The sequence below is a fragment of the Pristis pectinata genome, chromosome 5 (genome assembly GCF_009764475.1).
Source record: "Pristis pectinata isolate sPriPec2 chromosome 5, sPriPec2.1.pri, whole genome shotgun sequence".
NCBI classification, from domain to species: Eukaryota; Metazoa; Chordata; class Chondrichthyes; order Rhinopristiformes; family Pristidae; genus Pristis; species Pristis pectinata.
In genome coordinates, this window is record NC_067409.1 from 57,823,087 (window position 1) to 57,843,873 (window position 20,787).

Below are 20,787 nucleotides of genomic sequence, written 5' to 3' on the forward strand. Positions count from 1 at the left end.
AGGCTCACACCGTGTTCGTTGAAACCAAGTAGGCCTTGGCAGACATGGTCATGTTGGTGCATCCTCGCACGGACGTCCCGACTGCCCTCACGGCCGACGCCTCCAGCACAGCGGTCAGAGGCGTTCTAGAACAGCTTATCGAAGGGCGTTGGCAACCGCTGGTGTTCTTCAGCAGGCATGTTCGGCCACCAGAGCTCAAATATAGCACCTTCGACCGCGAGCTGTTGGCGTTGTACCTGACCATCAGACACTTCCGATACTTCTTGGAGGGCAGGCCGTTTACAGCTTTCACCGACCACAAGCCGTTGACCTTCGCCTTCAACAAGGTCTCAGATCCCTGGTCACCACGGCAGCAGCGGCACTTGTTGTACACCTTAGAGTTCACCATGGACATCTGCCATCTGTCTGGGAAAGAGAACGCGGTCGCGGATGCACTGTCACGGCCCACCATCCAAGTTTTGTCCCGGGGGTGGATTTCGGCGCCTTGGCGGAGGCACAGCGAATGGACATGGAGATGCCCAGCTATCGCACCGCAGTCTCGGGCCTGCAACAGCAAGACCTACTGGTAGGCCCCGGTGAGCGCACCCTGCTCTGTGATATCTCCACAGGTAGACCCCGCCCCATTGTCCCAGCTGCCTGGCGCCGATGGGTGTTTGATGCCATTCACGGCCTTGCACACCCATCCATCCGGACAGTAGTCCGGATGGTGTCAGACAAGTTCGTCTGGCATGGCCTGCGTAAATAGGTTTCCGAATGGGCCCGGTCCTGCACTCACTGCCAGACCTCGAAAGTACAGCAGCATGTCAAGGCCCCCCTGCAGGATTTTCAACCTACCCGCCGGAGGTTCAACCATATCCATGTCAACCTGGTCGGCCCCCTCCCAGTCTCCCGAGGAGCGCGATACCTCCTCATGATTGTCAGCCGTTTTACCCACTGGCCTGAAGCCATTCCCCTTGCAGACACCTCCACCCAGTCCTGCGCACGGGCCCTTTTGTCAGCTTGGGTGGCCCGTTTCGGTGTCCCTGAACATATCACCTCAGACAGGGGAGCTCAATTCACCTCCGGCCTGTGGTCTGCCGTCGCCGACTTGTGGGGTTCCCGGATCCACCTCACCACCACCTATCACCCACAATCCAATGGGCTGGCGGAGAGGTTCCATCGCCACCTGAAGTCGGCACTCATGGCCCGCCTTAAGGGGCCCAACTGGGTAGACGAACTCCCCTGGGTCCTGCTGGGGATACGCACCGTGCCAGAAGAGGACCTGCATGCCTCGTCCGCACAGATGGTCTACAGAACGCCCTTAGTCGTCCCGGGCGAGTTCCTACCAGCCCCTTGGGGGCCAGAGGAAGCACCTGCCACGGTGCTTGACCGGCTGCAGGAGCGGCTTGGAAACCTGGCCCTGATTCCCACCTCGCGACACGGACAGGCCCTGACCCGTATGCTGACTTCCCTCCTAGACTGTAAGTTTGTCTTCGTCAGGAGGGGCGTGCATCGATCACCACTGCAACGGCCGTACAAAGGGCCATTCCAGGTCGTCAGGAACAATGGGTCTACGTTCGTGCTGGACATTGGGGGGCGCGAGGAGGTGTTTACGATTGACTGGCTGAAGCCGGCTCATTTAGACTTGGACCAACCCGTGATGGTCCAGTGAGCGCGGCGCAGGGGCAGGCCACCCAAGTCATAGTTTATTTAATTCTGGTTTTCACGACGGTATTGCCAGTTCTGGGGGGGTGTTATGTAGCGACTCACCGCACCGGCATCGAACTGGCTCCCGACATCGCGAACGTCGTCAGAGGCCCCGATCCAAGAAGGCGTGGGGCCCTCCTTCTTCCCCATTGTCGGGCTAGGAAAGCCCATGCGCGGGAAGGTCAGGTGACCCACGTGTGACGTCAGCGCGGGAACTGTAGCGCAGGAAGTTTTGGGATATTATAGGCACACGGCGCCCCTGTCGTTCATTCGACTTCTGATTTCGAACCAGCGACCCTGTGTCTTCATTTTGTAGTGTATAGCTAGCCGCTACAGTGTTAACTATTTAGTGTAGTGCTTGAACCTCTGACCACATTGCTCTGAGGCACATGTGGCACCACTGAGCCAAGACAATTTTCTTCTCCTTGATTACTTATCTAATTTTACCATCTGGAGTAGTTCCTGCAATGACTTTATCCAGTAAAGTGCAGAAAGTGCCAAGCAAGTGATGGCTTATCTTAGAATGAATCTTGCTGCTCGTGGCCTGTTGGTTGCCCCACATCTGTTGGTAATGGTTTGGATACTGGCGACCCAGCTTGCTGGCTTGAAATCTCCTGGACTCCAGCAGTGTGGCCCAAGCAGTGGCAAATCTTCCTTTGTTGCAGAGAGGAAGCCCCATTCCTTAAATGTCCTTGAAAGCTTTTATCAGCTGGAAATCCCCAAACCTGGCTTTGCCAACTGTCAGAGCTTTAGTGGGTTTTTAAATACCTTTTTGGTTCATAGAGATTAAAAAGCTACTAAAAATGAAGTAATTAGTTGATAACTATTACATTACTACTTTTAATGCAAACTAAAAAAGATTAAAGCTAATTAAGTATTAAACTAATAAGTAATTTAAAGCATTAAACTGAACCAAAATAACTAAAGCAAGTTGCCTTCTCCGTTGTCTCATAACCACAGCCCTACAATCCCAACTGAAAACAGTGGAGTCTATGATAGATCTAACCTGACGCAGAAATCAAAAGGTGATTTCCTGGTATAAATGCTTTGCCTCTGTGAATCCAGAGGTTGAGCATATTAACTGCTTTAATATATTTGATGACATATGTTTGACTTCCCACATTCAGGAGATACATGTAAAATCCCAGAAATTGCCAGTTAAATGGCTAAATGCCAACAATTTCATTTAGAACCACCCTAAGTTACCAAGGAGATCAAGCCCTACATGTTTTTAATGTGTATAATCTTTTGCAGGGTGAACAATCAGATTCCTATTTTAATCAATTTTAAAAGTGAAAAGTTTTGTCAATTGTTGTAGACTTCAAGAAATGCCTTCAAAATTATTTATTGTCCATTCCACACTTACCAGTATCGGTATCTACAGGACCCTTTCTACAAGAGGTCTCCACGCACTGACTCTTCAAGGTGGACCTTGCTGCCATCAAAGGATTTCACGATTCTTAACTGCCCAATATTCAGAGGCATTTGCATAAATCAAATTATTATAAAGAAGACTCAGATTTTTTTTAATATTTCAATGTGTTTTTAATCATGTACAGCATATGGTATGAATATTTCATTGATTTAACTGGGAATGAGTTGCCATACAGATTTAAGTAAATGCCTCGTCAAAGATAATCCCTACAGATTATAATTTAACTTTCTGATGATATATGGTGATATTAACTATATAATTGTTCCCACTCTAGTGTATAAACTGAGTACCAGAGTAGTTGTTACGTTGTAATCTTCTACCTTGCATCACATTTTACAAAATGTTCCTGCAAATTCCCAGAATGTAATAAGGATCAGAAGTAGCTTTATTTTGTACTGTCAGAAATGTATGCTTTTTATATATTATCCAAGACTAAAGATCATAAGATATAGAAGCAGAATTAAGCCGTTCGGCCCATCGAGTCTGTTCTGCCATTTGATCATGGCTGTTTTTTTTCATCCCCATTCTCCTGCCTTCTCCCCTTAACCCCCTTACAAATCAAGAATCTTTGAGTCTGTACCTTAAATGCATCCAGTGACTTGGTCTCCACAGCCCTCTATGGCAATGAATTCCACAGATTCACCACCCTCTGGCTGAAGAAATTCCTCCTTAACTCAATTTTAAAGGGGCGTCCCTTTATTCTGAGGCTGTGCCCTTGGATCCATGACTCCTCTACTTAATGGAAACATCCTCTCCATGTCCATTCTATCCAGGCCTTTCAGTATCCAGCAGGTTTCTATGAGATCCTCCCTCATTCTTGTGAACTCTATCGAGACATCAAACACTCCTCCACATCAAGTGTATGTCAGTGCATGTGTGTGGATATATTAATTAATTATCACTTTTGGTTTGAATAATTTTATTAAGACAACATACATAGCTTTTACAGGATCTCAATGCAGGTGAGCATGAGTTTACATAGACCAGATTAGGAGTACACTGCATATCTAAATTGCTTTTGGAATTTTTTGATGTGTGTCTAATTCACTGACATATTGAACAGGGAATCTGATGCCCTGTTACCAACAAAAAAGCCTCAAAAAGGTGTTGTCTAACACCCTCCTGCTACTGCATCAGGACATACTGAGGAGTAATGATAGAGGAGTTTCAGATTTTAGATGTAAGATATGATAATATTAAGTTGTTGCATGACTCACTGTGGGACAACTCTCCTAATTTAGACGCTGGTTCACTGATGCTTGTGAGGAGGATTTTGCAAGGTAATCTAGCTACATTGGTGTGACTGACTCTGCTGCCTTAGTTATCACTGAATGGTCCATTTGGTTGTTTTGTTTTCCTGTTACAAGATTCTGTATGGACTTGGTGGTTGTGCCATGTGCATTTATGTGTTGTTGATAATTAAAATAATGCTTATTCAGAATATCATACCAAACGATTTAAAATTACAGAGTTAAACTTCTGAAAGTGAGTTACTTCATGCATTTTTTTCAATGTTAATTGAATGTTCAGGTAAAGCTCATAATCAAAGTGGTCAACAGAATAAAAATATGAAAGGAATGAGAATTTGTGAGGACAAACTCCAATTTCCATTTTGCTTTTTTCTATATTTTAAATGATCTCAAAAGTGGTGATGTTGGGTGGAATTGATGCGGGCAAAAGAGATTAGAGATTAGTTTGCTATCTGCTGAGAATAGTTTCTTTATTTTGTTGGTGTAGTAAGTAACTTGTGAAGAACGCATAATAAGACTGAGTCCAGAAAAGGCTCACATGATGTTGTATCCGGTTGCCTTTGATTGGCTGTTACTAAGCTAAATGGAAATCAATATTCTTCTTGATTTGGAAGCTGATCCCGGTATTCAGGCTTCACTTAACTCAGAAGTTTAATTGAGACTTTAACTCGACTTAATAGTATTTTGTCTTCTCTGTCATGAATGGGATTTTGTATTTTTTGCATTAATTGAAAATGAAATTTGCATCAACTATATGATTCGAGAAGAATTTTGCCTACTTGAAAATGTCTGAAGTTCCCCTGATTAAGCAATATGCAGTTAGACATTAGACACATTTTCAGGTAATTTGCTGCAGTAAGTTTTGTTTACTTTGTTTCCAAGAGAAATGACCTTATTTAGTACTCTTTTTATGCTGCTGTTGGTTTCTGTAAAATTCAGCCAAGTACCAAGCTATCTACTATAAAGTCATCACATTTTATTTGCGCTGTGTATGATCACTGAGAATAGTTTTTACAGTGATGAAAATGGATGTAGTACAACTATTTTTAAAACTGAGAACAAATTATAGTAACATGTTACTTGTGTTATAATTAATAAGAGCTGGTGATCTCTGTTCAGTAATGTGAAAGTATTAATATTGCTTAAGCTGGTGCTCTTGGGCAATGTTCTGTGATTAGTTTTGAGCGTGTGACTAATTTCTAGTTTACTGCAGTGTGATTAAGCTCTGATCACATACCTCCCAATATCTGTTGTTGTGAAAAAAGAGATGTTTTGGCAATGAGATTTGTCTCTTGAACTCTCTTGTGCTGAGGAGGCAGTAGATATTGATTCATGGAACTCAAATGTGTTGCATTTTCAGGGAACTTGTATTGCTGGAAAATGCAGCTACAGGATGAAGCTGTATTGATTCCCTCTAAAATTGTGCTTCAGTTCAAGAGCATTCCTTAAAAATTACTGGAGCTAGTTAGAAAAAATATACTTAATTGCTGCTGTGTTATGATAAATACAACTTTAGGGAACCATATATTTTGTTTAGCAGATAAGGTAATTCTATTTTAAATGTGTCCAGTAAATCGGTTTTCATGAAGAAAAATACTGATTTTAAAAAGTACTTTTATGTTTTTTTCCTTTTTTAATCACTGGGCAGTTTAAATTATTTTGTACCTGTGGTATGTGGTCATTGGTTTTCAGCCTTATGAGTCATATTGTTAATATAATGTCTAGACCTGAGACCTAAGGCAGCAGGAGATCCCTGTGGATGCCAATTTTTTTTCTTGTATTCAAGAAATGTGAATAGTCTTTACATTACAGTTAACCTGGACCAGATGGTTTGTTTTAATGCTTTTCATGTACTGTTTAGCAACAGCACAGCATTTTGTTTCAAAGATTTTTGTCTTGCTTTAAGTCATAGTTGCTAAATGATTCATAACTACCCTGTGGTAACTAAAGCCTCAAAGCAGATACTATTGCACAAGATATTTTCCCTCTCATTCTTTGTATTTCCATTACATCTTTATTGCAAAACCACCTACTAAGTACTAGAAAATTGTGTTTTTATTCTGCTCCCAACAAGTTCCAGCTACAATATACAATAAGTTCTGCTCAATAAAAATCAGTATTGCTGTTGATTTTGATAACTAGCACACAACCAATACCATAAATAAACAAGTATCGTATAGCTTTTATTACAGATTGCTCTAAAGTAGGTTGTTTCTAGTGTATGTTTGTATGAATCACTGTACATGGTAGGATTTATGTGCTGGTTGTGTAGAGTGCAGCTTCAACAAAGTGCAAATATCAGGAATTTCCTAAGTGTGGGAATTTGATGAGGGTGGGGAGCAATGCCACACAGTATTAACAATATAAATAAGTAGGGTAAGTTAAGAACAAAGTAATTATTTAATTAAATAATCCATTTATGTAGCCAGAGAGTTGCTGTATGTTTATTTTTTATTGTAGTAAACAGATGAAGAGTAGCGCTTCCGTCCTCTTGACTGAAATCATGTACCATATGGGAAATGCTGGATGCTTGTAGCACAGGGCCTCTTAGCATAACTGGTCAGCTGCACTGACAGAATGGCTTTGACGGTTGGTGAGGCCCTGCCCCAAGGCTCACTATAGCTGTCAAAGCTGTTGCTATTATTGAACATCTGCTGTTCACAAACATTTAAAGTCAGTAGGGATCTGTTTAAAAAAAAATACAGTATGTTAAATTTCAAGTTATGACTTCTTTCAAAAAAATGAAAGAAATAATACAAAAACAATTGAATACTTAAACTAATTAAATCAAATAAAAAACTCTATGCTCTTCCTCCCAGCAGCCAATTTCTCCCTTGTATGTTAAATGAGCCAAGAACAGAAAATGCTGGAAACATCAGCAACTCAGGCAGCATCAACGGAGGGAGAATCAGAGTTAACAGTTCGGATTGAAGACATTTCTTCAGAATGGGGAAAGAGAAAAGCAAGTTATTTATAAGTTGCAGAGAAGGTGGGGTGAGGGGTGAATAGGACAAAAGGAATATCTATGATAGAGAAAAACCAGGTCAAATGGATTAATGAGATTTAGATGATTAATGCATTCTGTTTTACAACAGTTTCATCCATTCAACAGATGTTTATATAGGGATATTTTTTGATTTTTTTAAAATGGGCTGATTTATGTCTTCGGATAAAAATAAGCTTTGGGTCGTTTTAAACAGATTTTATTCTATCACTATTGTCACGTACCAGCAACAAAAGAAACACACTGAGTCATGTATAAGTGTTAAAAACTATTTTATTAATAACTACTTATGATAATAAGAAAAATAAAAGTAAAAATGTTAGAACAGATCTTAAACATTAACCCCAAAAACTAAACTCGAAGTGTGTGTGTGGCAAGTTCCCAAACTCCAAATCCAGGAATGGTTCTCAAAGTTCAGTTCAGCAAGCCATAAGGTGAAACGTGAGCAAAGGCTTCTGCAAAACCACCATTGACTGAAGACAAGGTGTAGAGAAAATAGAGACATTACGAAATCCAAATGTTCCACGATGGAACCCATACGACACCTCAGTGTCTACTCAGCAGTGACTACTCCACCGCTTTGTTCCAAAGCATCCGCCACCTTCGAAAGGCACTCGAATCGTGGCCGTCCACACAAATACTTGTTTCCTTCTACTGGTTAACGACAAAGTGGACTCCACTGGATTATTCCAAAAATCCATACGTGGATTGTAGTGACAGGAACAGTTATTGTTTTTCATCCATCGATAGGGACTAGCAGACTGCTCCCTCTCTCCCTCCCTCTCCCTCCCTCCCTCCCTCTCTCCTCTCACTGACTCCGACTATCTGCTCCAAACACGTCATTACGTCCATACCTTCTGTTGACGTCATCACGCCACACACACACACTGCTGTCTTAAAAGGACATTCACCGATAGTAACCTAGTCCGTAACACACCTCCCACCTAAAAAGAACTCTTTTTCAAAAAAATTTTTTTATTTTTAAAATTAATTCTCTCACGTGTTGACCTTGTTGCAGTTGGAACTGTTCCAATTTTGTTTCAAGGTGTCTCAATTCAATGTTGTTTATTAGTTTCACTGATACAATGTTTAGACTCCTATAATCTTCATTAGTCTCAACTTTCCAATTTTCAGTGTCAACATTTACGGCTACAGCTGTAGTCCTTGAGAGGACATGTTTTCTAAAACAAGATGTTCCAATTTGGCAAATTTTTCCCTGTTGGTTTTTAAATTTTTGACCATAGTCCAACAAATTAACCCATTGTTCTCCTGGCAATTTTAAAGTTTCTCTTTCTTGATGTCCAGACACAAATTCAAAACCTAAGGATTCCTGCACTAACTGTCTCACTGCAAACAAAAGTAAATGATCTCCTTCATCCCAATCCTCTGGCAATGGTGTAAAACAGTCCACAACCACCTTTGAAAAGGGTTCACCAAAAATAGGAATAGGCTCAAAGGAACCACAAGGGAACTTTGATTCAGTTTTCCTACCATCTTATCACTTGAGAGTGCTTTTTCTCTCAATTCAGTGCTCTCAGGGTCTTTAGTCTGCTCCACTATAAATTCTTTCTTGGACAGAGACAAATCTTTATATTCAGGCTCAGTATAAAGATATTTATATTGAGCCTGAATATTTTGATCCTCCAGTGAAGACCGAAAAGTCTTAGCCAAGTCATCATAATTTGCCTCCTGTTTAGTGCTGTCACAGGGAACAACATCGGGCTGCACAGGACTATCGGCCTTGACTAATTCTTTAGCTCTAGCTCTAATAAAACTCCTTTGTTTCGTTGCTAACTCATGCTGTCACTGTTTCTCCCTTTTCTCAGCCTCCATCTTCTTCATTTCTAACTCAGCCTCTACCTTCAGCTGAGTTTGTTCCAACTCTAGTTTCCTTTGTTCTACGTCAGCCTCAAACTTCAGCCGAATTTGTTCTCGTTCAGCCTCTATCTTTGCCAGCTTGAACCTGGGCCTCAGAAATCGCTGGTTCACTCCCATGAAACTGTTTTAACACCTCCTCCTCAAACACCTTCTCCACATAATGGCCAGCTGTCAGTCTCTGAATATCTGCCTTTCTCATAAATCGCGTTACTGCAGCAATTTTCACCAAATCAGTCTTCCTCATCCCCTGTAAACCTCCAGGGGTTGGTTTTTTCAAAAGTGTATCCATTGTTGCTGGTTTCCACACACACAAACCAATTAAAAAGAATGTTATCAGACCAACCACAATCAGTCGTCCACTAAGACTCCAATTTGCTCAAACGCAGACCTCTAATACCAGTCTTGAGTTCGATTTCAGACCACCCTCATCAATCTTTGGATTCAATCCCGGATGACACTCGTCAATCTGGGGAACTATCCCGGACAAGCCCCCAATTTTGTCATATACCAGCAACAAAAGAAAGACAATGAGTCATGTATAAGTGTTAAAAACTATTTTATTAATAACTACTTATGATAATAAGAAAAATAAAAGTAAAAATGTTAGAAGTAAAAATGTTAGATCTTAAACATTAACCCCAAAATCTAAACTCGAAGTGTGTGTGTGTGGCAAATTCCCAAACTCTAAATCCAGAAATGGTTCTCAAAGTTCAGTTCAGCAAGCCATAAGGTAAAACGTGAGCAAAGGCTTCTGCAAAACCACCGTTGCCTGAAGACAAGATGTAGAGAGAAAATAGAGACATTACGAAATCCAAATGTTCCACGATGGAACCCATACGACACCTTAGTGTCTACTCAGCAGTGACTACTCCACCGCTTTGTTCCAAATCATCTGCCACCCCGAAAGGCACTCGAATCGTGGCTGTCCACACAAATACCTGTTTCCTTCTACTGGTTAACGACAAAATGGACTCCACTGCTTTGTTTCGAAGTATCTGTCACCCCGAAAAGCATTTGAATCATGGCTGTCCACACAAATACCTGTTTCCTTCTACAGGTTAATGATAAAGTGGACTCCACTGGATTATTCCAAAAATCCATACGTGGATTGTAGTGACAGGCACAGTTACTGGTTTTCATCCATCGATAGACACTAGCAGACTGGTCTCACTCTCTCTCTCCTGACTGACTCCGACTGTCTACTCCAAAAACGTCATTACTTCCTTATCTTCTGTTGACGTCATCACACCACGTGTGCGCGCGTGCGCGCACACACACACACACACACACACACAAACACAGCGCTATGTCTTAAAGGGACATTTACCAATAGTAACCTAGTCCGTAACACTATGCTGCCATAAGAATATAAGAAATTTAAGCAGGAGAATGCCATTCAGCCCCTCTGCCTCTTTTTTTGCACAAACCCCATGTCCCTTGATTCCTTCAGTATTGCAAAATCTATCAAACCCTGTCTTGAAGCCACTGCGTCTCTGCAGCTATCTTGAGAAGAGAATTCCAAAGGTTCATTAACCTTTGGGTGAATGGCTGACATTTCACATTCTGTGATCCTTGTTTTAGATAGCTTCCACCAAGGGAAACATGTCAAGCCCAATATGTATTTTCTATGTTTCAATGAGATCACCTAAATTCAGGAGATTATAGGCCATGATTGCTTCATTTCTCCTCAAAGGGCAAACACCTCATCCTAGAAATCCTGCAAAACATTTATTATGACATTCCATCTTTGGAGTCCATGTTGAGTACTGCAGTGGTGCCCGGTTAGCTGTGATGTTCCGAAATTACACTGGAGAATTGCCAGTCTGATTCTATGCCAAATCAGACCTGACATCATATTCTTAGACTTCATTGATTTCTATGGGAATTCCAGGTCTGTGGAGGTAAAGGGGAAGGCAAAAAAAAGTTTAAAAATCACTTCAATATTTATAATTAATAATTTTTGTCACTTTAATTACTATTTATGTTTTAATAAATTGTTTTTAAAACATTTTGTTTCAATTTTTATAGTGTTTAAATGTCTCTAATTTTTTTAATTGCTAAAATCAGTTAAAATTCCAGCTCTGCATTCCATCGCCTGTGGCCTAGTTACTGCCCAACTCCAGGGTGCATTGAGTTCAGTCCTCCGCATCTGTTCCAGGTGAATGCAGGCAGGACTGGACAGCAGCAGATGGCCCTGGGCAGTGGTTTGGCCCAGTGATATCTGATCCAATATATTGTGTCAACAGCCAGACAGACCAGATGAGAATGAGAACTTTTAGTGAAATGCTGGACCTTCTTGGCAGAATTAGTGGGAAAACTGCAGTTAACTCACTAAGGTTCTGAGTGGGACTGCATCAGAAGAGTTGGTAGTGGTTAAATCACACACTGTTTTACGTCATGAACATGAATTCCTTCATTGTTTAGTGTTAGTCTTAAATGTTAGAATAGCAGTGATGGTTTAAAAGAAATCGGTCTATGTATCTTAGGGAGAATAGAACTAACAGTCAAGTATATGGTTTGGGAATTTTCCTGTTGATACTCCAGTATGATTCATCCCCAAAAAAATGGGTTCTGGATTGTTCTGTGAGATACCTGTTCTTGTTACAGTTGATTCCTGTTTCACCTTGCTGTTACCTCACAATGTACAAAATAAAAGAAAAACTCTAAAATTTCAAAACCTTTGATTTAAATTTCTGAATTTTCAGGGGCTGCAGCAGGAGCATGCAAGACAGGCTTTCATTCAAAAGGATAAAGATAAAAGTGGCAGTATTTCAGTCTTGGATTTCAAGGATATTATGATTACTGTTCGTCCACACATGGTGACCCAATTTGTGGAGCAATCATTAGTATCGGTAATCTGTGTAATTGTAATTGTATTTAACAGTTTGGTTCTGTAGAACCCTGAAACCAGTATTGCAGTTTACTACATAATCATAGTCTCAACAGTAATGTAATTCTGTTGCTTTCAAAAAAAAATCTTTTTTTCATCAAACGTTTTGAAAAATGCCTTGCTGAAGAACAAGGGAGAGAAATTTACCTTGTGCTCAGATTGGATGCAAATAAGTTAGCAGGACAGTTGCCCAGAATGTTGGATAGAGGCCAGCTCTGAATTTGGCACTGGGCATGGTTTCTTTGGAATCAATGATCTGCAGGTGCAAAAGGGGAGTCCATTGTAGTTGTCTGATCATGGACTGATAAATTTTACCCAGGCACCGAACAATCCCACAAATAGGGGGAGGAGCCAAAGCTGAGGGGGAATGTCTGAGGCAACAGTACTTTTGTGGAGTTAGAAGGGACACTCTTACTTCAACTAGTTCTACAAGCCCTTCTAAAATAGTTTTATGGCTCCTTTTGATCACCAGGATTGTTCATTAGACAGCAAGACTTGGTATAAGTAGACTCTTTTATTTGCTCATCAACCTTACATTGAGGTACTACAATTGGCAAAGGCTCCTGTTTGTGTCGTGAAGAAAACTACTGTTCAGAGAATGGGCTGCCCATGTATTTACTTGTGCATGCAAATATGACATCAAGTGGACTTTGGGTGTCACTTGAGTGGCTGAGTTTAAACCCAACCCCATTCCTATTTTCAAATCCTGTTCTTCATACTTGAAGCTGAATTTCTGTCCCTTTAACCTTCCTTGTGCTATAATTGTGAGTGTTGCAAAAATATAGTACCTGTGAATCTTAGGGCCATGTGAATCCTGAATAGTTTTGAAATGCATTAGCTTAAGACTGTAAGGTAAATTACTTCCACTCTACATATGTATTTATTTAGATTTCCAAGAGTTGGTTTATGTTCTGCAAATAATTAGTTGTAGAAACTTTTGTAGTATACTTGGTTGGGGATAGGAACAGCCATTACTATATATTTTAAGTTTTCTTTAACTATAAGTTACTATGCACTTTAATTAGTTTTATACTGAAACATTTCTGATTTAGATAGCATGAATAATTTTCCTTGAGTGAAATTTATTTTTTTTGTTTTCCTTATTATTTGCAGGCAGCAGGAAGTACTCCAACCCATCGAGTCAGCTTCTCCTACTATAATAGTTTTAACTCCCTCCTTAACAACATGGAGCTCATTACAGGAGTCTACCATACTATTGCTGACTCCAGTAAAAATGTGAAAGTTGCTAAAGGTTAGAAGGAATTCCGATTATGCCTTCTGGGATGGAAGAACCTCATATACTTTTTTCTTTCAAACATCAGTGAAATTTTCCGGCCCAGTCTGCCATATATCCTTTACTATGCTGTAACTCTCTAATCGCCGTATTTTTAAAATTTTTATTTCACTGGACACCAGGTTTAATCAAGCCAGAGTCAAATACATGGGGAGTTTAAAAGCTCTAACACAGTAGGCCAAGGGCCAGATTGGCACTCCATAAAAACAGCTTTACAGGACAGATTAAGTATTTTGTAACTCATACTAGCAGTACAGTAAACTGTCCTGCATTATGCCGAGATCTAATCAGCCTTAACTGACTACTTGTTCTTAGTGCAGTATGGAGACTTCATTAGTTACTTCTACTGAGACTGAAGCATGCAAGTTTCCATATGTCCTCTATGTACATCTAATTTGAAACTTGTAATAAAAGTTATTTCCTCAACTGGAGGAATAGAAATTTTTCTTTGTACACAATTAATTAATGTAAAATATAGACAATATAGTTCATTTTCTTCTGCAGATGAATTTATGCTTGCTGTCCAGAAACTTGGTCAGGTGACACCGATGGAAATTGATATTTTGTTCCAGTTATCAGACCTCTACAAATTACGTGGGTAAGCTTGATGTTGTGATTGATGATATTTGTTTTAAAGTACTATATTTGACAGTGAAATACATTAAGTTGAAATGTGTTCATAGAAGGACTTTGGAAAAGATTTGATGATGGATTGCCTCTGTATAAAGCTGCTAAATCTTGTGCATTTCACTAAAATTTGTAGATAAGGGTTGGTACTTGGCATGTAGCTAGATATATTGGGAGCAGAAAGATTTGCACACACTTTAATTGCTTAGTTATTTCTAAAGAGCATATTGAGTCGTAATATCACATTTCAGTCACTAAACTAATTTTACAAGTTTAATACTAATAGAGAAGATATTGTGGTGGATTAATTATCATGGCAAGATTGTCATGAAGTATATTCCATATTTCATCCTCCCCAGTAGAAGAATTCGTGAAATGTGAATAATTTAGTAGCAGGCTGTATTAAGACTCAAATTTCAAGGCCAATGTATTCTAATCACTTCCTCCATTATTTTGGTGCTGATTTTTGTTAGAGTACTATGAAGATCTGCTGGAACTTTGGTGGGAGATCAGCAGAAACCCTGCACACCCCTGTGATTCACGCTGTCTTTCCCTTCTGTGGAAACCAAGGGAAAATACTCACTTTGAGTATCTATCATTCCTCCATCCTCACTTCCTTTTTCATCTCCTAATTGTCCGTACTCCTGTAAGTAAATCATTTCTATGTGTTTGTAAAGGTAATTACTTTTTCCCCTTGTCACTTGCTTAAAACTTTCTGGTAGCATTTCTAAGCACCGTTGATTTCCTGCACTATTTTTACACTTTAATTTTTTTCCTGGCTTTAGTCCAGCTTTTATGTTCTTCCTTCTCTGTTGATCTTAGGGGAAAAACTGTGACATCTGTACCCAAAATTCAGAATCTGCACTCCCAACTCCATTCCATGAATTTGTAACAATTTTTTAAACTATTTTTACTACTTATTACTTTAATTACTTTAAACATCATATTTCTCACTATAGATACCTCACATTAGCCGACCTTAAAAGAATTGCACCTCACGAGGAAGGAGGCTTGCCTTATTACCTGAGAGAATCAGAGGTGAGCGATGTTTAGAGCCTGAAGTGTGTTATGCCAATGCATAATTTATGATACAGTCCAGTTGCTAAAATATGATTTAATTTAGCTGTACATTGTTCAACAGGTATAGAATCATAGAATGAAAGACATTTGGTATGTCTTCATAGGCTGAGGCATTGGGTATAAGAGTTGGGAGGGATTGCATAGGTTGGGTTTATTCTCACTGGAATGTAAGAGGCTGAGAGGTGACTTTATAAAATTATGAGGGGCAGAGATAGGATGGATAGTCAGAATCTTTTTTTCAGGGCAGGGGAGTCTAGAACTAGAATGAACAGGTTTAAGGTGAGAGGGGAGAAATTTAAAGGAGATCTGAGAGTAAGTTTTCACACAGAGAATGGTAAGTAGCTGGAACAAGCTGCCAGAAGAGGTGGTGGAGGCAGATACGGTTATAATGTTTAAAAGGTGTTTGGACAGGTACTTGGATCAGAAAGCCATAGAGGGATACAGGCCTAACGTGAGCAAATGGGGTTAATGTTAATAGGCATCACAGGGCCAATGTGGACCTGATGGGCTGCATGAAATTTTGGTGGGGAATAATAGAAATGTACAGATAGAAACAGGCCCTTACGGCTCTCTTCAAATGGAACAAAAAGGACCATTTCTACCATTCTATGATTTTAACAAAGGAGCAGGCCATTCAGCCCATGAGGTCCACGCTGGCCCTGTACCAGAGTTTCATCCCCTGGCCATTCTCTGTAGCCTTGCAAATTTTTCCTCACCAAGTATTTATCCAATTCCCTCTTGATTTCAGCAACACGCTGCATAAACAAATGCTTTTCCTCATATTATACTTCAAATCTTTTCCTTTTTTTATATATACCTATGACCTCTAATCCTCAATCCCTCCACCAATGGGAATGGCTTCCCATTATCCACTCTTTCCAAACCACTCATTATTTTACATTTTTCTATTAGTTCTCTCCTTAGCCTTCAGTTCTCTAAAGAAAATTCCAGCCTCTCTAAATTAACCTTGTAATTGTAATCCTTTGTCCAAGGAACCATTCTCATAAAACCTTTCTGGACCTCTCTAATGCCTCCATATCCTACCTATGATGAGGTAACCAGAACTGAATGTCAGCCAAGGCTGGACCAGTGTTTTATAAAGGTTCAGCATGACTTTCTTGCTCCTATAACCTATGCCTCTATTCATATAGCCCAGAATTGTCAATGTCTTACTAACCACCTTCTCAACTTGCCCTGTCATTTTCAATAACCTGTGTACCCAGACCCCCAAGTCCCTCTGTTCTTGCACCCCTTTTAGAACAGTATCCTTCATTCTATATTGCCTTTTCTCATTCCTCCTACCAAAATACATCACGTTACATTTCTCATGCTGTAACCTATCACTATCCTCTTCACTGCTTACAATACTTTCAAATTTTGTGTCATCTACAAATTTAGAAGTTGTGGCTTGCACCCCCCAAGTCCAGGTCATTACTTTGATCAAGAAAAAGCAGTGGCTCTAATCCTTACTCCTGGGAACATCACTTTTCACCTTCCTCTAGTCTGATGAACAACAATTCATCATGCAAACAACAAGTCTCGTTCTATTACTGAGCCAGCTCTGTATTCATACTGTAAATGTTGCTTTTACACCATGTGCTTCAACCTTGCTGATAAGTCTATTATATGGTACCTTATCAAAAGCCATCTGGAAGTCCATTTATTACTGCATTGACTGTGTTGTCCTCATCAAATTACCTCATGAAAAAAGTTGAACCAAAACATACTGCTCTAGAAGATTATCCTGGACACATTTTGGAAACTCTTCACCTCTTTGTCCTTAACACTTTTACTATCAAGTTTATTTTACAATAACAACCCTATTTTTTACACTTCTCTGTAATCGCCCTGCATATTTGCTCCTCTGTATCTGTCCTACTCATTGGTGACCAAAAGGATACATGCAGTAATCTGATGTTCCCTCTACTATTTCTTATCTCTGAACAAACAAATTTTGTCTTTGGCTCCTCTGAAGCATAGTCTTTCTCCAGCATGGTATTATTCATTTTAATCAACAATTTCCTTTCTTTCCTTCCCTATCCTTCCTTTATACTTTATACAGTCCAGCCCCATTTTGAGCCAAGTTTTTGTTAATCGCCATCACATCATATTTCCCATGCCTGTAATTTACCAACCATATTTACCTTTATTTTCCTTACTCTAAACCAGTCATAATTTATTGTTTGAAATCCATGTTTCACGAGTCTGCCTGTAGCAAATGCATCTGTCTGTGCATTAGTAGAAGTGACCACTGCATAGTCCACAGGGAGACAAAGTCTCATTTTCACAACAAAAACACCTGCCATTATGTATATGGCATGACTGTTGTGCTGAATGGAATAGACCCAGAACAGACCTGAGTGGAATGGACTCAGAACAAACTAAAGTGATCTTACCACCAACAGATCAAATCAAAGATATGCAATCCTGCCACATCAGGTTGTGAATGGTGGTGAATAATTAAACAGCTAATCAAAGGAGGAGACCCATCCTGAACAATGGCAGGGCCCAGCATACAAATGTTAGAGAGAAAGCTAAAGCATTTACATGCACATTCCACTAAATGCTGAATGGATGATCCATCTTTTCTTCTTCCCGAGATCTCTACCATCATGAAAGTTGGTCTTCAGCTACTTTAATTCCTTCTATGTAATATCAAGGAATTCTGGATATAGTAAATGCTTTTGTACCAGACAGTACCTTGGCCTTAGTGCTGAAAACCTGTGCTCCAGAACTAGTTGCGTTTCCACCCAAGCTATTCCAGAGCAGATACAACACTGATGATGAAGAAAGTTGCCCAAGTATGTCCTGTTCTCAAAATGTAGGACAAATCCAATGCAGCTAACTAATATACAGTCGGGTTACTCTACTCTCTCAGTCATCAGCAAAGTGCTGGAAGATGCTGTCAACAGTGTTATCAAGCAACACATAACCATTAGTAACCTGATTATTGATGCCCAACTTGTGTATTGCTAGAATTATACTGCTCCAAACCTCATCATGTCCTTAGTCCATCCATGGGCGAAACAGCTGAATTCCAAAAGTGAGGTAAGAGTGACTTGATTGGCATCATGGATCCTTGGTAAAACTGAAGCCAGTGGGATCAAGGAGAAGACTGCAGTAACTGGATTCATACCCTGCAAGGTCATTATCCCAGATATTACTGCTGGAGTTCCTCAGGATCGTGGTCTAGGCTCAATTATCTTTAGCAGTTTCATCTAGAAGACTAGCCTTCCATTATAAAGTCAGAATTGCGGATGTTCGTTCATCATTGCATAATGTTTAATTCCATTTTCGGGTCCTCAGCAAATGAAGCAGTTCACAAGTGCATGCAGTAAGACCTAGACGATATTCGGGCACAGACGGATAAATGGCAAGTGACATTTGGGTTACAGAACTGCCAAACAGTGACCAACTCCAGAGAGTCTAACCACCTATCATTGATATTCAATGGCATTATCATTGTTGAGTTCCTCAATACGAATATTCTGGGAGGTCACCATTGACCAGAAACTCAACTGGACGAGCCACATATATACTGTGACCACAAAAGTAGGTCAGAGGCTGGGTATAATGCAACAGGTTATCTTCCAGACATTAGAAAGCCTCCTCTCCCCATCCCATACCCTCTCTTTGCCCTTTCATTCTTCTCACCCTCCACTTTCTCTGCACCCGCTCCTCTTTTCCCCCATCTTCCCTCCCCATCCATCCTCTTCCCTTTTATCTCATAGTCCCTCTCCCCACCCTCCATGCCCCTTCACCCATCCATCCCATCACCATTACTCCTTCCTGACCCGTCTAGACCTTTTCCACTCTTCCCCGTCCTTCCCTCTCTTTACCACTCTTCCTTCCCTAACTCTCTCTCCCCCACCATTCCCCACCCTCCCATCCTGCCCTGACTTTCCATCCAACCCCACTTCACTGCCTCCCACCTCAACCTTCCCTTTCCTAACCCATACCACCCTACGTTCTCACTATTCCCTCCATTCCCACCTTCCTTCTCTATACCCCTGCCCTCCCCTGCCTTCCTCACCATAGAATCACAGAATGCAAAAGCGGTTTAACTGTTTCTACTCCCACACTCTCTTCCTAAAACCCTGTAAAATCTTCCTTTCAAATTCTTAGCTAGCTCTCTTTTAAATGGCTTGATTCAAAATGCCTCCATCAGGAGTTCTTGATCCTTCTGCCAATGGAAACAGTTTTTTCCATCTACTCTGGATAGACACTTCATGATGTTATGTACCTCTATCAGATCCCCTTTCAATCTCTTCTGTTCCGTGGGGAACAACCCCACCTTTACCATTCTTTCCATATATCTATAGATCATCATTCCTGGAATTATTCTAGTAAATCTCTTCTCTACCATGCCTAAGGCCTTTACATATTTCCTGAAGAGTAGTACCTAGAACTGAATGCAATACCCTCGTTTTATAAAGGGTCAACATCTTCCTTGCTTTTGTGCTCCTTGTTTGACAGACTCTCCAAAGCCAACCTTACAGTCAATTTGGCTAAGAGTGAATTTGGCCATGCCACTGCGACTTATCTTGGTTACGTTGTAGGTCAAGGCAAGTTAGCTCCTGTTCAGGCAAAAGTTCAAGCAATCTCTGAGTTCCCCACTCCGACGGGTATGAGGACTGTTAGAAGGTTTCTGGGAATGGTTGAATATTATTGCAAGTTTTGTAAAAACTTTGCTGATATTACTCTTCCTTTAACTAATCTTCTGAAGAAGGGGATGAAGTTTGTTTGGACAGAGCCTTGTCAGGAAGCATTTGAGAAATTGAAAGCCATGTTATGTCACTATCCTATGCTCAAATCACCTGACTTTGAAAAGCCATTTTCATTAGCAGTAGATGCCAGTGATGAAGCTGCAGGAGCAGTGTTGTTACAGAAGGATAACGATGATGATATTGATCATCCTGTAGCCTACTTTTCAAAAAAATTTAATGAGCATCGAAAGAATTATTCCACCATAGGGAAAGAATTATTGTCGCTTATTTTGGCTTTGCAGCATTCTGACGTTTATGTTTGCACCGCTCAGAAACCACTTACTGTGATAAAGCTCATAACCCATTGGTATTTCTGAGCAGAGTGAAGGACAAGAAGACCGTTGAACTAGAGTTTAATTTTACAAGAGTATGATCTCATGATAACTCACATTAAAGGCAAAGATAATATAATTGCTGATTGCCTTTCCTGATGTTAAGTGGGAAATGTGTCTTTACTAATGTAATTTTATATAACCATGTATTATGATACTTCTAACGCATTGCTTTACTAATTGTATACGTAGTTAAAAATTTTGCTCTTGTAGATCAAAATTCTTCTTTTGCGGGGAGGTGTTACTGTCCAGTTTGCTACTTGGTGAATGTCTCTTTAAGGCACCTGGACAGTAGTAGTGTGTGTGTGGTGTTATCTGCAAGACGGCAAGATTATAACTGGAGCTTACTGGCTGTTGCACAGAGAGAGAGAGAGAAACACTGACTGCCGGTTTCTGTGTCTATGGATGAAGAACAATAGCTGTGACTGTCACTATACAATCCATGTATGGATTTTTGGAGCAATCTGTGGAGTCCACTTAGTCATTAACCTGTACTGGAAAGCAGGTGTATCTGTGGGTGGGCATGAATGGTGTGGCAGATACTT

The 20,787-nt window shown here is 40.4% G+C and overlaps 1 protein-coding gene across 1 annotated transcript in view; it reads left to right on the forward strand.

Moving 5' to 3' along the window:
• The window catches only part of LOC127570649 (electrogenic aspartate/glutamate antiporter SLC25A13, mitochondrial), a 103,486-nt gene that overhangs the window by 27,132 nt on the left and 55,567 nt on the right, over positions 1–20,787 (forward strand). The window contains exons 4-7 of the mRNA XM_052016398.1: positions 11,959–12,105; positions 13,257–13,395; positions 13,942–14,035; positions 15,024–15,102. Coding sequence (XP_051872358.1) covers positions 11,959–12,105; positions 13,257–13,395; positions 13,942–14,035; positions 15,024–15,102 — 459 coding nt within the window. The remainder of the gene's footprint in view (positions 1–11,958; positions 12,106–13,256; positions 13,396–13,941; positions 14,036–15,023; positions 15,103–20,787) is intronic.